Below are 20,000 nucleotides of genomic sequence, written 5' to 3' on the forward strand. Positions count from 1 at the left end.
CGCCGCCGCCACCAGCCGTGTCCGTCCCTCCACCACCAGCCGTGTCCGTTCCGCCGCCACCGCCATCAGCCGCGTCCGTCCCGCCGCCGCCGCCAGCGGCATCCGTCCCTCCACCACCGCGGAGTGCGTCTGCGCTGAAAACCCCGCCGGCGATTGCCGGTGCACCGTCAAGGTCGCGGTCTCCTACTGCGCCGACCCACTCCGCGATAGACAAGGAGCGGCAGATGCTGCTGGAGAAGGCTGACAAATACGTCTGGCAACTTGAGCAGGAGGTGCAGCACCGCGCCCTTCATTATAACGTCGTGCTGCAGCAGCTAGCGGAGGAGGAGGCACGCAGCGCAGCTCTACGCCACGACCGCGACGCACTCCTGGAGCTTAACGGCGGCCTGCAAGCCTCTCTGAACTACACTGGAGGTAGCAGCAACTCACGGAGGCGACACCGGCACGGACACTCTACCTCCTCCTCCTCTACGTCAACCTGTGAAGCGACGGCAAGGCCATCGCCTCAGGGTGCAAGTGAATCAGACAAAAAAGGTCTGCCACCGCCACAGCAACAGCAGCAGCAGCAGCCGGCGCGTCGTCTCCCACCAGCGGTTGAGTCCGTCTACGCCTCTCTGCAGATCCCCGCGGATGCTGGTGCAGCAGCCGCACCATCGGCGGCGCCGTCAACATCTGCCACCTATGTACCAGCATCCACCGCAACTGCGGCAACAGGAGAAGGTCGCGCGAGCGCGACGCAAGAAGTGCTCCGACACGTACTGCTTGAGCGTGAAGCGGCACTGCAGTCGTCGCCGCGGCCCAGCATGGCGAAAGCGGTGATGGGCACGCCGAACAGCGTGCCTTACCATGGCTACTCCGACGAACTGCGCCGCTACGTGGATCGCCTTTATCAGGAAGCAGAGGCTGGCGCCGCTCATGTGCGGCAGGCAAGTCTGCCCTCGGTGATTCCAACGGGTGCCGCCGCAGCGGCATCGTCCCTCGCACCCTCACTTGAGCTACCAGCCTACCAGCTGCAGCAGAGGCAACGCCAGTCGGAGCTAGAGCAGCTCCGGGCAGAGGTAGCGGTAGAGGGGGAGCGCATGAGGGCCGATGCGCAGCGGTGGCGCGCCTACCTTCAACAACAGCAACAGCAACGGCTTTGAAGCTCCCCTTTCCCCGACGGCGCATACATCTCTCTCGCTGATGGGCTGATTTTTTCGTCTCGCCTGCCTCGCCTGTTTTGCATGCATCTTGCGCTGTACGCAAACTCGAAGCACTGCCGCACATGCACAATCCTCTTCTCCCTCACCACCCGCGCTCAGCTTCGCCTTTTCACAGGGGTGGCATAGATGATAGATGGGCGCGCCCCCTTCTCGCTCTCGTCCCTTCGCTTCTCGCTCGCTCTCGGTGATCCGCCGCCGCCGCCGTCTCCCTCCCTTCTTTAGTTTTTGTCAGGCGACAGCAAGAGCGATGACAGTATGGCGTGCGGATGTGTAGTGTCATACACATAGATATATATGTTTGCATGTACATGTGTACACACACATTATATGTGTGTGTGTGTGCGTGTGTATGCCTGCGCACTTTTTTCTGCGTTTCCCAGATAGTGTGATCCAAGAGTGCTGTTGGCGGGCACACGGAAAGAGTGCGGAGTGGGGCACGACAAGGGGAGATGGGACGGAGCTGTGTAAATGCAGATGGAGCTGCCCGTGCATGCACGTGGTGTGAGCGTGCATGTTCGCGCGTAGGGAGGGGGCCGGTGGTATAGCGCGCAAGCGACTCCCTGCGGACGGCAGTAGCATTGCGAGACGCCGCCAAGTGACTCATCCTTTTCGCCCTCGCGCGCCAGTTCATCGTCCCTGTCTCTCCCCCACACCCTCCGACTCCACTACTTGTCGATTGGTTGATCATCTGGCAGCGGTGTCGACTCCGTCAGCGAAGCGAGTCAGCAGCCCGATCAGCGTTCTCGCGTCGCTTTTTGCCCCCCCCCCCTCCCACTCCTCCCTCCAAGAACGTCCTTCTCCCCTCACCTCCATGCACTTCTCTTGAACTCGCCTCCACCGCTACCACCACCCTAGTGACCTCGCATACCTCCCTCCCACATTTGCCGCAGTCACTCACCAGTGGCTACGCCGCGTCACCAGCAAGGCCACAGCAGCAGGGATCCAACGAAACAAGAGAAGAGGCCCGAAAGAACGCGATGGGCTGGTTTCGCTCCTCGGCCTCGGGAGCGGCCGGCACCGCCACCGCAGAAGCGCCAGCGGCAGCAACCGAGCACGGAGCCCAGTACCGGCAGCCGCAGCCGGAAGCGAATTCTCCGGCACCGTTGACTGAGGCGGAGCAGCTCGACCTCCTCGTCGCCGGTGCGCGTCTCGACGGCACAGAAGCGCAGGACACGGATCGCTTCCTCGGGTCCAACAGGCGGCACACGTACGCGGACGGTCTGCTAAGCTGCGCCGCCTACACCTTCAGCGGGCTGCAGCACATTCAAGGGCAAAGTAGCGCCCTGACGCTGCTCACCATGTGGACGGTGGGAACGACGTTCCTGGTCGACGTGGCAGAGCGGAAGTACCTGCAAGAATCTCTGCAGAGCACGCTGTGCACAACCCAGACAAGAAGCGTAGCTGAAAAGCCGCTATTGCTCGATCAGCCGCCACACAACGCTACACCGGCATCTACGCCAGGAAAAGCAGCAGTGGCGCCGGCGATGCCTACTGCGTACGACTCGCTGTCATCAGCGATCAAGAAGTCCGCGCCACAAGACAAGGAGAAGCTCGCGGAGCAGCAGCGAAAGGTGTTCTTGACACAGGCGGTTGCATCGTGGTTGTGGATGCTAGCCTCCTTTCAGCAGTTCAAGGTGCACAAGCGACTCAAGTGGTGCGGGTACAGCAGCTGGATGGGACTCGGCTGCGCGGGGTACTACACGACTCGGCATCTCTACAATCTGCTTGTGAAGTAGGAGGGGATCTGAGGGTGTAGAGGCGGATTCGTGCTGCCGCAACGCGACGCAGCACTGGCGAACACGCTCTAGGTCGGTGTACTCGGGGACGGAGGGTGCTGTCGCCTCTGCTCCGTTTTGTTCGTGTCGGTGGATGTGCGGTGTAACCCCCCTCACAGTGCGCTTGGCGCGTGATTGGCCGGCGACGGGGCTGGACGGTGAAGCTCCGACACCAGTGACATGCGTACACGCAGAGATCTTATAAGTATGCAGGTATATGGTCATGATAACGCGCTAAGGCCGGCGCTGGCGATGAAGTTGTGGAGGCAGGCATGGGGTACGATAGCGTAGGCGAGAGCGTCCGCAGAGACGAGACTAGCGGCTCCCCCGTGTGGTTCTCTGAAGCGGAAGAGAAACAGTGACGGCGGCGTGGAAGGGCGGCGGAGTGCACACGTGGCTTTCCAGACACCTTTATCGTGTACGGATGGCTCTCTTCCACCACCCGTCCTTCTCTCGCCTCACGCCTCACTCGCTCACTCCTACCTCTCCCCTTTCCCCTCTCCCCGGCACAACAGCTTTCTGGCTGTTTGTGTGTGAGTATGTCAGCGCCCGCCATGCTCCCGCGTGAGCAAGTGCGCGGCGGTCAGCCGCCGAGAAAACGCCAGGTGATGCCGTACCTCCATTTTTGTGGGAAAGCGGCACCGATAGGCATCGCACCCGTCTCGCCATGGTTCACGTCTCTGTCTGTTGCCCAGTCACTAGCATACCCCTCTCCCTGCCTCTCCGTTCTCGACGCCATTACGGCGGCCTATACACCCTCGCTCGCTGCTCGCTCCTTGTTTGCTTGCCGGCGTGTACCACAACAACACCGCCATCTCGCTCTCCTACAGCGTTTCACAGAAACGCTAAATCATCGCTGCTTTCAACGGACCACACCTCCTACCCCCTCCCCTCCTACTCCCACGCTCGCACCCACACCCATCCACACACAACGGCGGCGCAAGCGTTTGCGTGCTCTACCTTCGGTCGGCTTCATTATCCAGTGGCGGGGGCTCTTGTCGCTCGCTGGCGGGCGTGTGTGTTTCTTTTTATTCTGCTTCGTGTGTGTGTGTGTGTGCCTCTCTGTAAGTCTGCGACTGCGGGTGCGGGTCTCCTTCGCTCCCTCGCCCCAGCACTCATCAAAATCTAAAGGGCAAGTGGACCAGTAGAAGGGGGCACGCACGTAAAACAGCCTGGCACCTCCTACTCCCGCCCACATTCTGCTTCTCACGTACCCTCCCCTTGACCTCATCGGGATAACGGAGCGTGCAGCAATGAGCGCGGAACAGCAGCGGCTCAAGAAGATGCACCGCGAGGCTGTCGTCTTAGCAGAGATGAAGCAGCGGCTTGGCCTCCCGCTGACCACAGCCGATTCGTCCTCGTCCGCCGCCCCTGCGGCTGCAGCGGCGGCAGCAACACCCAAGTCACCGGAGGAAGAGGCGGTCGGCCGCGATGTATACGACACGTATGGGCTATCTATGACGGCCGTAGATGCGTACCTGTTGCGCTACTTGCGCTCCAAGAATCTTGTCGTCGAGGACGCCGTGGCGAAGCTGCGCCGCCGTCGCATCTTTGAGCGTACACTTCCGATGATCAGTGTCACCCCCACCACCGTCGCGGCGCTGCGAAGCGGCGCCTTTCATCTGCTGGACCACGACCTGGAGGGCCGGCCGGTGCTCTACATTAACGTGGCCACCTTCACGCTGCCCACGCTGGAGCTGGATGAGGCGCAGCGACTGCTTGTCATTCTCCTGGAGTTCATGCAAGCCCGGTGTCTGCTAAAGAACAACGAAGACGCGGCGGCGATGCAGCGGCGCCGTCGCCGGCACGTTGATGCCACAGCGGCATCGAGCGGCTTTGCGAACGGCGGCCGCGAAAACAGCAGAGGAGCAGCTACCCCGGCACATGCGGTGCAAGACGTGGATAAGGAGGCCGTCAGTGACCTCCAGCAATTCACGCTGCTCGTCAACGAAGAAGGGGCGCCGTGGATGATGCACGCGTCCTTCCTGAAGAACTGCAGCACCCTCCTTAGCCTACTCCCCAAGTACTACCCGCTGTTGCTTGGACCCGTCTTGGTTCTTGGGGCCTCCTTTGAAATACGCACGGCCATCAAGGCGTGCGTCGGCAGCAGCTCGGAGGATGTGCGGAACTCGGTGCAGATGATCGAGAAGGCCGACCTGCCGCGGTACATGGATGCGAGCACCATCCCTGTTGAGCTCGGCGGTCACAAGCAAATCGTAGGAAGTGCCACGAACTTTTCGGAGGCGGTGCTGCGGCATTGGTTCGCGTTTACGTCACAGATGGAAGATGAGCGTGCCGGCGACGGCGGTGTCGCCGATTCCAAGGTGCCAACAACCATCTCGGCAGCCAGCGCAGGCCCTGCTAGCGAAGCCGGAGCGCCCAACGGTCACAAAGAGGATGCGATTGGTGCCGAAACCTCGCACTCGCTGCCGCGGCCACTGTACGTGCCACCACCGCCGCTGGGCACGACGCAACGGCGCATCTCCCGTCAGCGGCATGCAGTCGAGCTGCAGCACCTTAGCAGCAGCGGTGTCAGCGTTGTCGGCGCAATTACGGGTCCAGGCTCGCCAGGGCCGATGCGGCCTTGCAAGTACGGCGGCAGCTCCGCGCGCAACGGCAAGCATATCCTCATGTCTCCAGCCGCCGCGGCAAACCGCTCCACCGCCGTCACGACGCCGCACGACACGCCGACTAGCCAGAAGGATCAGGCCGCGGCGACGGTGACCCTGGGAGCGGGGCGTGCCGAGGACGTCACGGACGACGGCGTCTGCTCGGCGCTCTCTGGCGCCGACGACCGCGACGACCGCGACGACGATGCCGAGAACGAGGGCTGTGGTGCCGGCATGCACACTCGTACGAACTCCGGTGTCCCCACGTACCAACTCTACACCGCCGCCTCCTCTTTGGCGGGTAGCTTGACAGTCGAGGGTGAGATGCACCTAAGCGGCCTTGGCGCGAGCCACAACCGCCACCACCTAGGTGCCTCGCTGTATAGTGTCGCATCCGCTACAATATCACGCGAAGAAGCTGCTCACTTTGCCGACCGCCCTGACGATGCGGTCGTGGCTCTGCGGCAGGAGCGTCGGCGGCGTCAGCGCGCGGAGCAGGCGTTGTATTTCCGAGACTTGGGTGTCGCGCTGGACATGCGGAACGCCTCCATAATCGAAAAGGAGCTGGCCGCCATACATCAAGATCTCAACGTGTTGGTGGCGGAGATATTGGTTAAGGCGGAGGCTGCTAGAAAACGGCAGAAGGCGCCACCGACGCTTAACCAACTGCTGGATCTGACGCTCACCGCCTTCGAGAACGTCACGTGCACACCGTCAAGTGTGCCCGCCATGGCGTTAGCGGAGCCGGTGCAACGCGAAGCCGTGAGCTCCAGTTGCTGCAGCTTCATGTAGCCGCTTCCGTTCACGGATCGTGCCTTCCTCCCCCTTCTTGTGATATGACTAACCTTCTCCTAAGTGCGAGTGCGCGTCTCTCTGTGCGCGCGTCTTTGCGTTTGGGCGGCGGTGCAGCCTCAGCGCTCCAATCCACCGCCGCACAAAACTCAAGATCTTGAACGCCGCTCGCCACGCCAACAATTGCCAGTCTTTTTCCTTGCTGTGTATTTCGTTACTGAAGTGGTGTTCAGGCATGTGCGACGAAGTTGTTGCTGTTATTATTACTGTTGCGGACACCCCCATGCACTTGTACCCGAGACGCGCGCGCGCGAAAGCCTTGTCCCCACCCCACCACCATGACCCCTCATTGGTTTTCTTTGGCGGTGTCTGTTGTCGCCCTCTCTACTGCTGCCCTTCGCCCCCTTTCTCTCTATTACGCTTTCTCTCTCTCTGTCCTCATGATCTTATCGAAATTGCTTGCATGCTCGCACGTGTGGTTGCGTCTGGATCTGTGCCTCTTGGTGAGTATGTGTGCTCTGGCGTAGTCAGCGACTCCGCTCAGCACACACTTCGTCTTTCTTTTCATCGAATCTATGTGCTGAGAGGTGTGCGCCGTCGCGTTTCTGTTCTGTGGTGTGGTGTAGCCGTATGGCCGTATCCTGTGATTTTCATGTACGCATAGAGGAAAGTGGTTATAGAGAGAGACGATCACGCACGGACGGGCCATGATGTGCATGCGTGCGCGCCCTATGCGACGGCACAGCGTCGCCATGATCACCTCTTCCTGTCGCTACACCGTGGTAGCATGCACAGCTCGCTTGCGCTCCTCATGGAGGGCTTCCGTGCATGGTCGTGCTTGTGCTCCCGCGGACCCCATCGCGCTCTGGCACGGCGATCAGCAAGGACCGATTCCGACTCTCACACCTTTCGTTGGCTGCAGCGTATTCGAACGCTGCCACGCGTGTTTCGTATCCTTATCTATTTGTTTCCTGCGTCTGTATGCCTCTTCCTGCTCTTCGTGTCTTGTCGCAGTCGCTCCGCTCGCACGGCACCGAGAGCACACCTCCGCTCGGTGCGTGCCAGCACACACGCTCCACCGTGCCATCGTCGCACGAAGTCGCACGCCGGCACATGCGTGTCCAACTTTGCATTCATCAGCTTCGCTTGTTTCTCGTGTCCACCGTGAGAGCGAGAGGAGTGGAGTGGAAGACGGTGCACGGCGGTCTCTTTCGCCTTCCTCTCTGACTCGTTCTCTTGGGTGGCCTTCGTGTCCGAGGCAGCGATCACGACCACCGCCATCCCTCACGCACGCAGAGTACGGGCTTGCGCAGGCACCCAGAGAAAGAGAGAGGGAAGGGAGAGAGGGGAAGGACCTGCATCCACCGCATGAAACGTACGCTCTTCGCCTGGCGGGCGCCGACTCTTTCTTCGCCCACTGGTGGCGCGCCAGTCCCTATTATATTTTCTTTTGTGCTCTCAGCGCAGCCCGAGAGTACAGCGCTACACCCTCACTTCCGCACTACTACACCCCGCCCCTGCCCCCCTCCTGCACCTCGCTTTCGCATCTGTGACCTGCCCCTGCTCGTGTGCGGGTCGACACTCATCGATCTCCACAACTCTGTCGTGCTGCGCTTGTTGTTGTTGTTGTTGTGTGTGTGTGTGTGTGTGTGTGTGTGTGTGTGTGTGTTTGTATGAGTGCGCGTGTGCCCGCCCACCAATCGCGGCCATCTTCTTTTTCTTATTCTCTAGCTTCTGCCCACCGCCTCCCTTTCGTGCGGTTGTCGCTGGCGTTGGTGCCACCTCCGCCTTTTCCCCTTCCCTGTCCTCCCGCGCCCGTGCACACGCACACGGAGCCGATCACGTCGCTGTGCGTGTTGTGGTGTGTCGTGGTTGGGGTTCTCTGCTGCCCCGCTGCTTTTCGTTCGTTCTCTTTTTGGTATTTCTCGCCTCCGTGCTCCCCCTCGGTGATCTACGGCGCCCTGCCCCCCTCGTGTGCATTCCGCCACCCACCCGACGCACGCGCGCGGGACAGACTTTTTCTGGTTCTCTCGGCTATCAACGTTTGAGGGCACGCGAGTTTACGAGAGCGCAGACACGAGAGCAGAGGGCGTCCTCTTGCGACCTTCGCGTAGTGCTGTGCATCTAATTCCAACGCCTGTCTGTGTGTTTCTGTGTGTGTGTGAGCACACGCGTGTACCTCTCCTCTCTGAGGAGGGAGCACACGGCTCGAGAGCAAAATCAAAACGCCACGCGCACACACGGGGCGGTAGAAGCGAGCAGTGTGGCATGCATACAGACGCGCAGCACCCATCGGAATGGAGTTCGATGCGTTGCTCAACACCCTCTGCTTGACGAGCTTCGTCCTCTTCGGGCTCTGGATCGTAGCGCATGCCGTACAGGTGGTGGAGCTGCACTTCGTAATGCAGGCCTACACGCATCACAAAACATATATTTTTACAATACCTTTTGTGCCGCTCATAACGCGGCTGTTTCACGAGATGGCCTTGCCGCAGTTCTTGGCGTCTGAAGCTATCCAGAGGGGCGAGCTGCCGCCAGCCATGAGGACGCATGGCCGTCGCACACCGGCAGCGGTGCCCGTCGAGTACGTTGACGCGGGCGGTGCCCCGTCACTATCAACCTTGACGAACTTCCACGCCGTCAGCAGCGCATCATTGCCACCACCGTCCCCATCGACGCTCAGCACGGTCCTGAACAAGTCGTCCGCCAACACCCCCACGGACAGCCTCAGACGCAGAGCTGGCAGGACAAAGAAGGAGGGGAAGCGCAAGCGGGCTGGTGACGGCGTTGATCGGGAGAGCGCGCAGCACCAGGAGGAGCCGCGGCAACAGGGCTCCGTGGCTGTGTCCATTTTAGACCCCAACCTCGCAGCCGCTAGCGACTTGGAGTTTCCCTCCTCGCCCAACCCGGCGTGGTGGACGCCGCAGTTGGAAGGTCGATGCTTAGTATTCGGTCTCCGCCTGCCGTTCGAGCTGCTCCCTGCATCGAGGTCGGCGCCGCAGGCAAGCGCGTTCGGGAACGCGGAAGCGCGTGGTGTAGGTGGCAGCAGTAGCACGGGCAACTGGCCTGGAAGCGGCAGCGGCGCCACGACGCGCCAGCCGACCGTGAACCTTCAGCTCAAGCAGTACCAGCTTACCCCAGCCTCTCTCGTTGCCTCTGCGGCTGCGCCGTCGCCGGCCTTGCACCACCACACAGTGCTATCCAGCAACGCAGAGCTGCAGACACAAGTAGCCGTCGAACAGCAACTCTCGGTGGCACCAGTGCGTGTATACACCCGTGCCGCACTATCGCGTGCGCGGATCAGCACATCCGTCGTGCCGTCGCCGCGTCAGTGCTACTCGTCCCCGGACGCCTCTTCACCGAGCCGCTACACATGGCCCGGTGCGTCGCCGCTTGCTCGCACGCCATCGCCGCACCTGGACTTTGATTCTATCAAGTACGCCTATACGCAGTACTACCAGCGCCTCCTGGAGACGGCCGTGGCAGAGCAAACCGCCATCGCCCACCGCGCGCACAAGGACCGCAAGTCGGCCAAGAGTGCGCAGCGCATAGCGGCGATGCTAATGCACTACCTCAAGTACTCACGCATAGATGACAACGTTGAGGATGATGTCAACGACGGGGACGCGGAGGGCAGAGCTAGGGTCGGCGGTGGCAGCGGCTCAGGGGTCGACACTAGTCTGGCTGCATCCAGCAAGCGAAGAGCCGCGGCGACACCGAGAGTCACAGCCGGACATGACAACGCAGGCGTCTTCCGATCACGCAGCAAGCGCAGACGCCGCGCTAGAAGTGGAAAGAACCGTGGCGGGGTCGGCGTGGGCGCGGCAGACCGTCCTCAGCGCAGCTGTGGGCCATGGATACCGGTGCTGGGCTACAGCGCTGGTCATCATAGCGACGAGTACGATGCAGTCGGACGAGACAGAGACTTGGTGTCGTCGGCGCTGTCGGGCCACAGCCTTTACCATACCGCGGCGCCCATGCCTCCTTCGCAGCTCTTACTGGCTCAGCAGAGTTCGCTCAAGAGCCTCTCATCACCGTCGCTCATGCAGCCGTCGCAGACGGCGGTGGTTCCGCCACCGCTGCCCCCCGTATACGAGCTACGACGCGGCATCAACAAGCGTCGCCGACGCGCAGAGACGCCGAGTATCGCGGATAGCGCCGTCGAGGCGCTCGAAGGCCTCGTGGAGCGAGTGCGGCTCGCGCAGACGCTGCGGCCACGGTACCAGTCGCTGCTTTGCACCGTCCGCTTCGCAGCCGAGAGATTTATCGTGCGTCGTGGTGCGAGCGAGCCGCCGACGTGGACGCCGCTGCAGACGGCCGCCGCAGCTGGTGTCGCCTGCAGTGGCCCATCATCGTCGGCGACAGACGGCCGCGGTGCGGCGAAACCGAAAACGCGGTGTTCCTCCTCCTCTTCCTCGCTCTCTACTCACCGGCTGCATCTGCATCGGCGTTATGGCAGCACGAGCAGCGACAACGCAACCGCGGTGCGGTCTCCACTGGCGAGCAGGGACGCGTCCGCTTCAGCGTTCGGAGCTCAAGGCAGCTGGAGTGTGTTTGGCTACTCTGACAACTCCGTCGACCGCCGCAGCAGTGGCGCTCGCGCCCCCGCAGCGTTGTCATCGCAGATCTCAAGCGACTTCGCCGGCGGGCAGTTTCCAGGAGACACGCGTTCTCTCTCCCTCCTTGAATTGCGGCCCTCGCCATTGACGGCCATACCGGCGGAAAGCCGCATCGACAACAGGAACAGCAGTAGCCTCCATAGCCACCGAAGCGACTCGCCGCCGCCCGCGCTGCCTCTCCCCAATTCCATTGTCACTACGCCCACCAATGTATGTGCCGAATTCGCGGCGACACGCGCGATACCATCATCGAGTGCCGTCAGCAGCGGCAGCGGCAGCACCAGCGCCGCGAACGCCGCTATACAGTTCCTGCGTGCGAGTCGGCTGCGAGAGAACAACATCCGTGCTGTCATTGCGGCAGGCGCCGGCATCAGCGCCGTCGGCCCCTCTTCTCTCTCTTCGACATTGGACCCCAGCCCAGCCACGAGCCTAAGCAGTAGCAGCTTCTACTCGGCAGTGGCTGCGCCTCCCGCAACCCGAGCACCACGCGAAGTCCGATCGCCGCACCGGTGCGCCGTCGAGGCCGATTTCTCGATGAGTGATGAAGGAGCGCTGCCGCTATCGAGGGGCGTCGCCACCACAGGCAGCGAATCCATGTCCCTTCCGGCGGACAACGGAGACGCCAGCGGCAAAGAGGTGCAGCGGGTCGGCGCTGCTGTCGCTGCCGCAGGAGCGGTGCGCGCGCAGATGGATGAGGTAATGGTGCAGCAAAAGCCGTCTCGAGCCAAAGACGCCGCCTCGCGGCCACTCCAACAACAACGGCATCCACAACCTGCGTCGAGCAGTAGCGAGGAGGCTCCGCAGCGCGGTGCAGCGAGCGCGACTTCGCCGTCATTGCAGCCGCGCTCGACGGACTTGCGTATTGTCTACGTGATTGGAGCTGATCGTGCGACGCTGCTGCGAAGCCTCACGCTGGACGCAACGCGCAGCTTCGCCGCAGGCACGCGGAACTTTCTCTGTTTCTTTACTCGAAAGGACGAGCGGCGTGCGCAGCGGCGGTACATGGAACAGCTCGACCGGCAGAACCGGGCTGCGTCGCAGCTCTTGGCGCTCCACGAGACGCCTGCGGACGCCTCTCGACCACGTGAGCAGCGTGACAGAAAGAACACCGCTATCGGCCACGTGCACGCGAGCAGTGCAACGCCCTTGTGCAACAGTGCAGAGGAGACGCTCTTAAGCGCCGGTGTCACAGCCGCGTGGCGCAGCGTCCCGGGACCGCCGTGGAACGTGCGCGCGACGTCGTGGCATGATGTGAACCCCTCCAGCGGCGGTTCGCGTATGTGCGGGCCGGGCTCCGTAGACGGCGGCTTTGGTGACGCCGGCACAGTCAGCCAGCAGCCGCGCGCGACGAGGCCGAGTAAGACAACCTTCTTCAACGTCGCCGGCGCGGACCTGCTGGCTCTGGCGGCAACCCCAACAGACAGCGCCCCCGCCACCGTCACAGCACCGTCGGCGCATCAGTGCGGCGACTCTTTCTTATCCATGATGCAAAGCCTCGAGAACAGCTTTCGCTCAGTGCTGGAACTCTCGCACGCAGCGCATCCAGGCACTGCAGAAGTCGCAGCGGCGAGCGCGGCGCCTGATAGCAGGAGCAGTAGCGCACCGGTCTTCGCCACCACCCCATCGCTCTCGATGGCTCAGCCGACGCCGACGGCCCCCGCCCCATCGGCGCCTCTGGCCGCATGCTGCGATGAAGAAGCCGCTCGTGGAGCGGAAGCAGAGGGCACGTTAGCGGCACACTCACAGTCGTCGTCGCTGCTGTCGCACGACTCGGAGAAGCCGTCGAACACGGTGAGTGTCTCCGTGCGCCCTTTCCTCACTTTTGCCAGCCTCCAGGGCACCAACGATGACAGCGCCGGCTGTGCCCACGCGGAACGGCGGTCGAGTGTCGGCGAGGAGGACTCGAGGGCGCTGCTGCCGCGCCAAGGTGCGACTGAAACAACAGCGCCGCCGCCCCTACCGTCTTACACGGAGGTTTCCGAGCCGCTCCACCTGAAAACGATCATCGCCAGTAACCCCAAGGCTGGCGGCCAAGGCATCCTCGGACACGGTGCCACAGATGCCGCCACTACCACGAACCCCGTCGCTGACGCTGATGTGCGGCCACTGTGCTTGGCATCGAACTCTGAAGAATCAGCAGCAGCGGGCCATAAGCACGTGGATGTGGCGCCGCCCACGGTCAGCAACACCGCCTCTCCGATCCCCGCGGCATCGGCTGCCCCTAACAAAGACAGCAAGGAGAGCGAAAAGCGCGCACCAGCAGCGACGGCAAAAAGAGACTCTGAAGCCGCCGTCATCGACTCGGTGTCAGCTCACGACGTCCGACAGTACCTCGCGACTGTTGGTGTGACGCTGCCGCAGCAGGTGTACCTCCTGCGAGACGCGGGCGCGTTGACGCCGCTGCAGCAGCTGCAGCGTAGCCTCGCCGCCTCCTCGCATCACGCCTCTGTGCCAACCTCGCGAAGAGACCCTTCTGCGCGCACTACTGGTACCGACGCGCCGACTGCGGCGGTGCCATCCACGGTGGGTAGCACTGCGGCACACCACCGCGCATTGCTGTCTGCCTCTGCCGCTGCGGTGCTCAGTCGGGGCGCCACTCGCGTTCTGGAGGGGCAAGTCGAGGTGGCTGAGCTGTCACTTGATGTGCTGCGTCGTCAAATATCGCCTTTTATGCCACTGGAGCCGCCACCGCTGAGCGACAGTGATGGCGACGACGGTGCCGAGAGCTCGATGAGCGGCAGTGGCAGCGATGCGTCCGGTGCTCGTGAAACATCGGAATCGTACTCGTGCAGCAGTGGAGCATCTGACGATGACGACGGCAAGGTCGTAGTCCGAGAGGATGCGGCGGGCGCGCGGCGCAGCTCGCCATTCCGCCGACGGGGGAAGCCGCCGCAGAAGTCGAGGACCACCGCCGCGGCCAACCATCACGTCGGGCACTCCTCAAAGAATTGCGGGCCCGCGCAGCGCTCTGGCAAAGCCTCGCGCCCACAGCGGGCGCATTCGCGGCGGCGGCATCAGCAGCACTCTCGGTCGTCAAGGGGCCACGGGCGGTCGAGCGCCCGGTCTTCCCTGAAGCACCGGCGACGTCAGCATGAGCGGCGTCGCAAGCGCCACCTCGCTCGTTGGAACAGACACATCCAGCATCAGCGCGCGGCGGCCAACAAGGCCGGCAACATCCCCGTCGCTGCTGGAGTGCTGTTCTTCACGGCACCGCCGACATTGCCCGCGGCGCTAGCCCGGCAGCAGCGACAGCTGTTGCTAGAAGAGCTAGAGAGTGGCGAGCGAGGGCGTCTGTTGGTCCCGGACTGGGCATTGAGCGGGTCCGAGGTCGCCGCACCAGCCACTGGTGCTAACGACGACGCTCGACAGGACGTGCAGCTGGCTCCGTCGCCATCCCCTCACGACGTACGATCACCGCCGCGCAGTATCTGCGTGACACTCATCTACACCGCCACAGCCGAGCAGGTGGCGCAGGCGCTGGTGCGAGCCGCAGAAGTCGCCGCAGCAGCGTCAAAGAACCAGAGCGCCGCGTGTGATGCAGCCGATGGATGGGGCCACCGAAACGGGGACACAGCCAGCCGTGGTCGAAGGCGGAGCCCGACGGTAGCGGCACGGAGAAGGAAGCACACACGCAACGGTCACGACAGTCACGATTTCCTGGGCAGCAACGCCGACAACGGGCTGCGCTTGTCAAGGCCGTCACAGCAGAGGCCTGAAGCGGCATTCATGGACGAAAACTGGCATGACCATCGAGATGTGTCGTTGGCGAGCACGGAAGCGCCCAGCAAGAGCAGCCTGTGCTATTCCTTTATCTCCGAGAAGTTGATGCCGCGGCTGTCGCGGGCGGCCTTCTCGACTGTGGCCCCAGAAGCCTTCTTCGGCGGCGAGAACCTCCTCAACAACAGCCCCGTAGACGTGCTGCCTGCAAGCCGTTGGCGCATCCTGTCGCCGAACCACTACTCCGAGACGGCAACCTTCTCGGAAGAGAGTATGAAGGACACGGACTTTAGTGGTCGACACGGTGGCAAGGGCGACGGTAGCACGGCAGCACCCGCTGCTGCTGCAGCTGCAGCCTCGCCACTCATGAGTATACATGACAGGCCGCCATCTTTGCTCTTGATCACCGAATCCTCGGGCAGCGTCTACGACTACTGCGAAGGCCGTAGCAGCAGCGGAGGGAGCGCGACAGCGGTGGGGGGCCGATGGGACAGCCTTGGTCGCGACGCCGCCAGTGATGGCTCTGGTGCTGGTACCAGCTATGACGGTGTCGGACACACCGGTACGTCGGTGTATGTTGAAGAGCTCGAACGGAGCAGCAGCAGCGCCCGCGGCAGCTCAGCGCACTTCGCTGACAGCGGGGACGTTGACGACGTTGAGTGGGCAAGTTCAGCGCGCGTCTCTGCCGGCAGCGTGCACGCCGCTAAACCCCCGTCGAAAAGCGTTCGGTTCAAGGCCACCGAGGCTAGGCGAGGCGAGGAGGACAAGGTCGATGTGGCGCACGAGCTGATGAACGTGCTGCGCGATTCGGCGTGCTTCCCTGATGGCGTCCCGGTCGGCGTCTCCCTCGCCTACGTGCGCATCGGCAACGAACTCTACGCCATCACGGAGGTCGTGGACCGCACCTTCCTGCAGTACCGCGAGGAGCGCGTCATACAGTCTCGCAAGTCTCGCGAGGAAGGCGGCAGCTGCAGTGCAGGCGATGGCGACGATGATTCGCTCACATCGCTCTCCGACAGTGCCGAGGATGCTCAGGCAGACAGCTCGTTCTCTTACTCGTCCGTAAGCAACTCGTCTTTTGCGCTGGGCACCTCCTTCAAGACGCTAGACGCCGCCCTGGAAGCCATCCAGGAGCAGCATAAAGTTGCAGCGCAGCAACAATACCGTCGGCTGCATCGCCGCCGTGCTGTCTCGACAAGCAACTTTGGCGACCTGTCCTATTCCCTCGCCGGCTCTGCGCCGCTGCGGCCAGGCATGCGGCGGCAAGAGGTGCACATGTGCTGGCGGTGCCTCAGTGCCGAGGCGGCCGTAATCTTCGTTCCCTGCGGCCACTACGCGGTCTGTGAAGCGTGTGCAGAGGTGCTGGCGGACTGCTGCCTGTGTCGCACACCGATCCTGTCGAGTGTGGTGCTGCTGGAGCACCACAACTCTCAACAAGCGCAGCAGCAGCCGTCGAAGCAGAAGTGAGACCAGAGCCGAGAGCACACCACCACCACCACGAACGCGAGTCGCGCAGGGATGTGTCGAGCCTTGTGCTGGCACAAGGAAGGGCGAAGGGGAGAGCAGAGGTTTGAAGACGCGATATCATAGCGCGTGCGCACGCAGTAAGCGTCTGTGGCAGAGCTCAGGTGTCCGATCCTGTTGGTCACCCGCAAGCACCTTCGCAGTTTTCGGGCCTTTTGAAAAGAGGGGGCTGATGCGTCTGTCAACGCCTCCGCGGCGCGCCCTCACGCATACACCGTGTGGGCCCCTCTTCCCCGCTCTCGCTTCTGGCCTACTCCGCGCGGTCTGTGTGTGTGGTGTGTGTGTGTGTGTGTGTGTGTGTGCTTGTGTGTCTGTCTGTCTGTCTGCGTGTGCGTGGTTGCCCGGGTGTGAGGCGCTCGCGCGCACATCAACACGTGGCCTCCATCACCTCTCTCGTCTTGGACATCTCGCTCATCTCTCTGTTCTCCACCCACCTTTCATGCTTTGCCTCTGCAGCTCGTTCGCGTTTTGGGGTGTCCATCGACGACCGCGTGCACATTCCGCATGCGCGATGAGTGTCGCAGTCGCTACGCTCGTGCACTGGTGGGCTGCCTCCCACACACAAACACACCTCGAGACGCGCACTAACGCGGGCTCGACCCACCAGCACACGCACCCAAGCGTACTTCCGTATCCCTAGCCACTGTCTGTCTGTTGCGCCGTTCGCTGTTGAACAAACCGCTCGCACCGGGCCAACAGTCACGAAAGACAAGCGGGAAGCGCTCGCACAATAGACAAGCAAAACAGAGAACGAGAGCCGCGACTGCTGCGAGCAAGTCTGACCACATATCGCGGATCAGGACACACCACGGTACGTCCACTACTTCTCAAGGTGCCTGCACACGCAAACGTGTGCGCGCCTCACCATCTATGCGGTCTACCCCCTCCCTCTGACCCAGTGGTGTCTCGTGCGTTGCTCTTTGCAACGTGTTCCCTTTCTTTCCCTCCCTCCCTCTCTTTCTCTGTTGGTGGCAGCGCTTCTTCTGCTGCCACACTCGCTCTCGTACAAGCTCGCCCTCCCCCTTCCCCTTAAGCTGCCTTAGGTGGAGTCCACAGCGTGCGAGGAGAGTGGTCAACGCCCTCGTGTGCGTGTGTGTGTGTTTACCCCTCGCTCTAGCGCGTTTTCTTCGTATTGGTGTGCGCGTTGGTGCGCGCACGTTTTTGTGCTTTTCCTTCTCAGTCTGCCTGCCTGCCTCCTCGATCTTGGTGTGTGCATCATCTCCGTCGCGTCGGCGTTAGCCCACTCCCCAGAGTTGATCGCCACACGCACACTCGGTGCCACGGTGCGTGTGTTGGTACGAGCTGGACTTGTTTTATAGCTGTGTGTAGTTGCTCGTTGGAACGCTTTGTGATGGGTGTTATCTGTGTCCTTGTCGGTGTCTGGCGCTGTTGATTGATCCGCATCATACTCCCCACCCACACACCCACCCCACCTTACCTCACCCCACTCCACCTCTCCCTCACCTCACGCCCTCCCCTCCCCCTTCTCTTAGGAGTGGGGAAGGCGTTACACACGCGCGCGCATACACACATTACGCACACCGCGTAGGATACGTAGCGTGCAGGGCAGAGCAGGGGGGAGGGGGCAGTATAGAGAACGAGGTCAAGCGCACACGCGCACACTTTGGTCGACGTGGAGCTTTTCTTCTCGTTGTGGCCGTGAGCGTGTGCCCCTGCCTCGACTTCCGCGCTGCCTGTTGCCCACGATGTTCCCCTTCGATGACGATGTCGTGCAGTTCATTGTGTTGCTCACACAGCACGGCACCGTGGAGAAGGTCCGCGCAGCCATTGCGCAGAGTGCCGATGCGATGGACTTTGCCTCGCCTCCCGCGTCGCCGGAGGGTGTGATGCACCTGGCCGCCGGGCAGCGACGGAACATCGGAGAGCGCGGCCGCGGTGACGATGGCGAAACGGGCGTCGTTTCGAAAACGGCCCTCCTCGGCGCGCACGTTCCGTTCATCGCCGTCTGCGAGATCGCAGACGACCGTGCGGCCGCTGACGGGTCGCAGATCATCGCAACAGCGGACCCGGCGACCTTCTTCCGAAGCGTCTCCTGCATGGAGGACGCCACGCCGGAGGAAGCGGTGAGCCTCGGTGCGACTGCGCGCGGCGGCACCGGCGCCCGTCGCAGCACAGGAGGTGGTGCGGGTGACGACAGCTTCCCGAGCGCACGACATAAGGCGAAGGCCCTGAGTTGCATTCTTCTCGAGCGACGCGACCCTCATGGCGTCGGAGGCGGCACAACTGGTGGTGGTGGCGCTCGCGCGCTCTCTGTGCGCGACCTATACATCCAGTCCATGGACCTGCAGCGCCCCCTGGATACCCTGCAGTCCATCTTGCGCAACATCTACGACCCCATGCTGCGCTCCCACAAGACTCAGTCCGCGTTGCGTACGCACGTGCAGGACCTCCTCTCCAGCATCTGCTCGATGCACAACGTGCTGCCGGAAATCGACGTCACCCGCTACGTGCACGAGGACCTCCTGCAGTTGTGCGACGCGAACCCTCTGCTTGATGTGCCGCAGCTTATCGACCGGCTTGGCGAGGTGGCCAAGGACCCCAGCTTCATCCGTCGCGTGCTGCAGGTGCGCAACCGCTGCAAAGAGGCGCTCTCGATGGAGCCGCTTCTGTCCGGGAAGCTGGAAGAGGAAGAGCTGGCGAAGGAACTGCAGAGCACCAACAGCAAAACCATTGGTTCCCCAGCGGTGGGCCCGACGAGTCTCCCGAGTGGTTTGTCGGGTGCTCATTCGCAGCCCAGCGCCTCCGCTGCGCCTGGCAAAGGCGCAGCGGCCGGCATCGCGTATGACGGCGACGGCGGCGACGACAGCGCGCAGGTTGTGCAGGAGCGCATCGTGTACTGGCGATGCGTGCACGCGTGGATGGAGGACGTCCTGCGGCAATTGCGTGGGCGTGAGTGGCGGCTGGTGCACCGACTCCTTGCCCAGCGGGTAGAAACGGACTACGTCGGCGAGTACGTTGGCTACTTGAAGCTGGTGCAGGAGTACATCACCTTCCTCAACACGATTCCGGAGAAGCGGCTTGCCAATGTGCAGGACATGAAAGAGTTCAACGACGTGGCGGACGAGATCATCGTGGCGGCGACGCAGCCGACACGATTTGCGGCGCGGCTGCAGCTGAGCCTACTCACGTCGCTCGTGTGGCAGATCTCGTCGCGATGGGTCAGCGTGATGGAGACGCAGCAGGTGCTTCGCCTCGACGAAGACCCCGACGCCGCCCCAGTCGCAGCGGCCGGTGACGCGAATGAGACTCAGCACAGAGCCGACGTAACTGCAGGAGTCCATGCTGATCCGTTCGTGCCCCTGCAGATACTGCGCATCGCCATACACTCGCTACGCACGCTGCAGGCCCGGTACGTGGAGCACAGCACTCAGCTACGGCACCAGATCCGCGTGGTGCGCAACCCTCGCGAGCACGTAGAGCACCCGCGTGTGGAAGCGCTGCTCGCGCGCTGCCTCGCGGTACGGGACCTGATCGAAGAACACCTCCTCCTCATGCGGCAGCTTGGCGTCGTGTTCTCTACCAAGATACGCCTGCAGTTTGCCAAGGCCAAGCGTGACGCAGTGACGGCAATGGGAGCTGCAGCTGCGCAGCAGCAGCCAGGTGAGGAGTATGCACTGGTGATGCAGGACGCCTTCAACGAGTGTGTGCGCGCCGTGTGCGGGTGGGCGGACGATGCGGAAGACCTGCAGCGGTCGCGCAAGGGCAGCGTCGGCGAATCTGCGGCGTCCTCTGGCAGCCCGC

At 62.7% G+C, this 20,000-nt stretch overlaps 4 protein-coding genes across 4 annotated transcripts in view; all 4 read left to right on the forward strand.

Moving 5' to 3' along the window:
* Positions 1 to 2,179: 2,179 nt before the first annotated feature.
* LDBPK_220900 (hypothetical protein, conserved) lies at positions 2,180 to 2,938 on the forward strand (the record flags this gene model as incomplete). Its single annotated transcript, XM_003860790.1, has 1 exon — positions 2,180 to 2,938. The coding sequence occupies one exon, from the start codon at positions 2,180 to 2,182 to the stop codon at positions 2,936 to 2,938; it is 759 nt and encodes a 252-aa protein (XP_003860838.1).
* A 1,292-nt stretch (positions 2,939 to 4,230) lies between these two features.
* Positions 4,231 to 6,378, forward strand: LDBPK_220910 (hypothetical protein, conserved; the record flags this gene model as incomplete). The annotated part of the gene is made up of 1 exon (XM_003860791.1): positions 4,231 to 6,378. One exon carries the CDS (start codon positions 4,231 to 4,233, stop codon positions 6,376 to 6,378), a length of 2,148 nt encoding a protein of 715 aa, XP_003860839.1.
* A 2,297-nt stretch (positions 6,379 to 8,675) lies between these two features.
* LDBPK_220920 (hypothetical protein, conserved) lies at positions 8,676 to 16,181 on the forward strand (the record flags this gene model as incomplete). Its single annotated transcript, XM_003860792.1, has 1 exon — positions 8,676 to 16,181. The coding sequence occupies one exon, from the start codon at positions 8,676 to 8,678 to the stop codon at positions 16,179 to 16,181; it is 7,506 nt and encodes a 2,501-aa protein (XP_003860840.1).
* A 1,763-nt stretch (positions 16,182 to 17,944) lies between these two features.
* LDBPK_220930 (dynein heavy chain, cytosolic, putative) overlaps positions 17,945 to 20,000 on the forward strand; it is a gene marked incomplete at both ends in the record, with an annotated part of 16,986 nt that continues 14,930 nt past the window's right edge. Inside the window, one exon of the mRNA XM_003860793.1 lies at positions 17,945 to 20,000. This exon is cut by the window's right edge and continues 14,930 nt beyond it. Coding sequence (XP_003860841.1) covers positions 17,945 to 20,000 — 2,056 coding nt within the window.

Source organism: Leishmania donovani, chromosome 22 (assembly GCF_000227135.1).
Source record: "Leishmania donovani BPK282A1 complete genome, chromosome 22".
In the NCBI taxonomy this organism is placed as follows: Eukaryota; Euglenozoa; class Kinetoplastea; order Trypanosomatida; family Trypanosomatidae; genus Leishmania; species Leishmania donovani.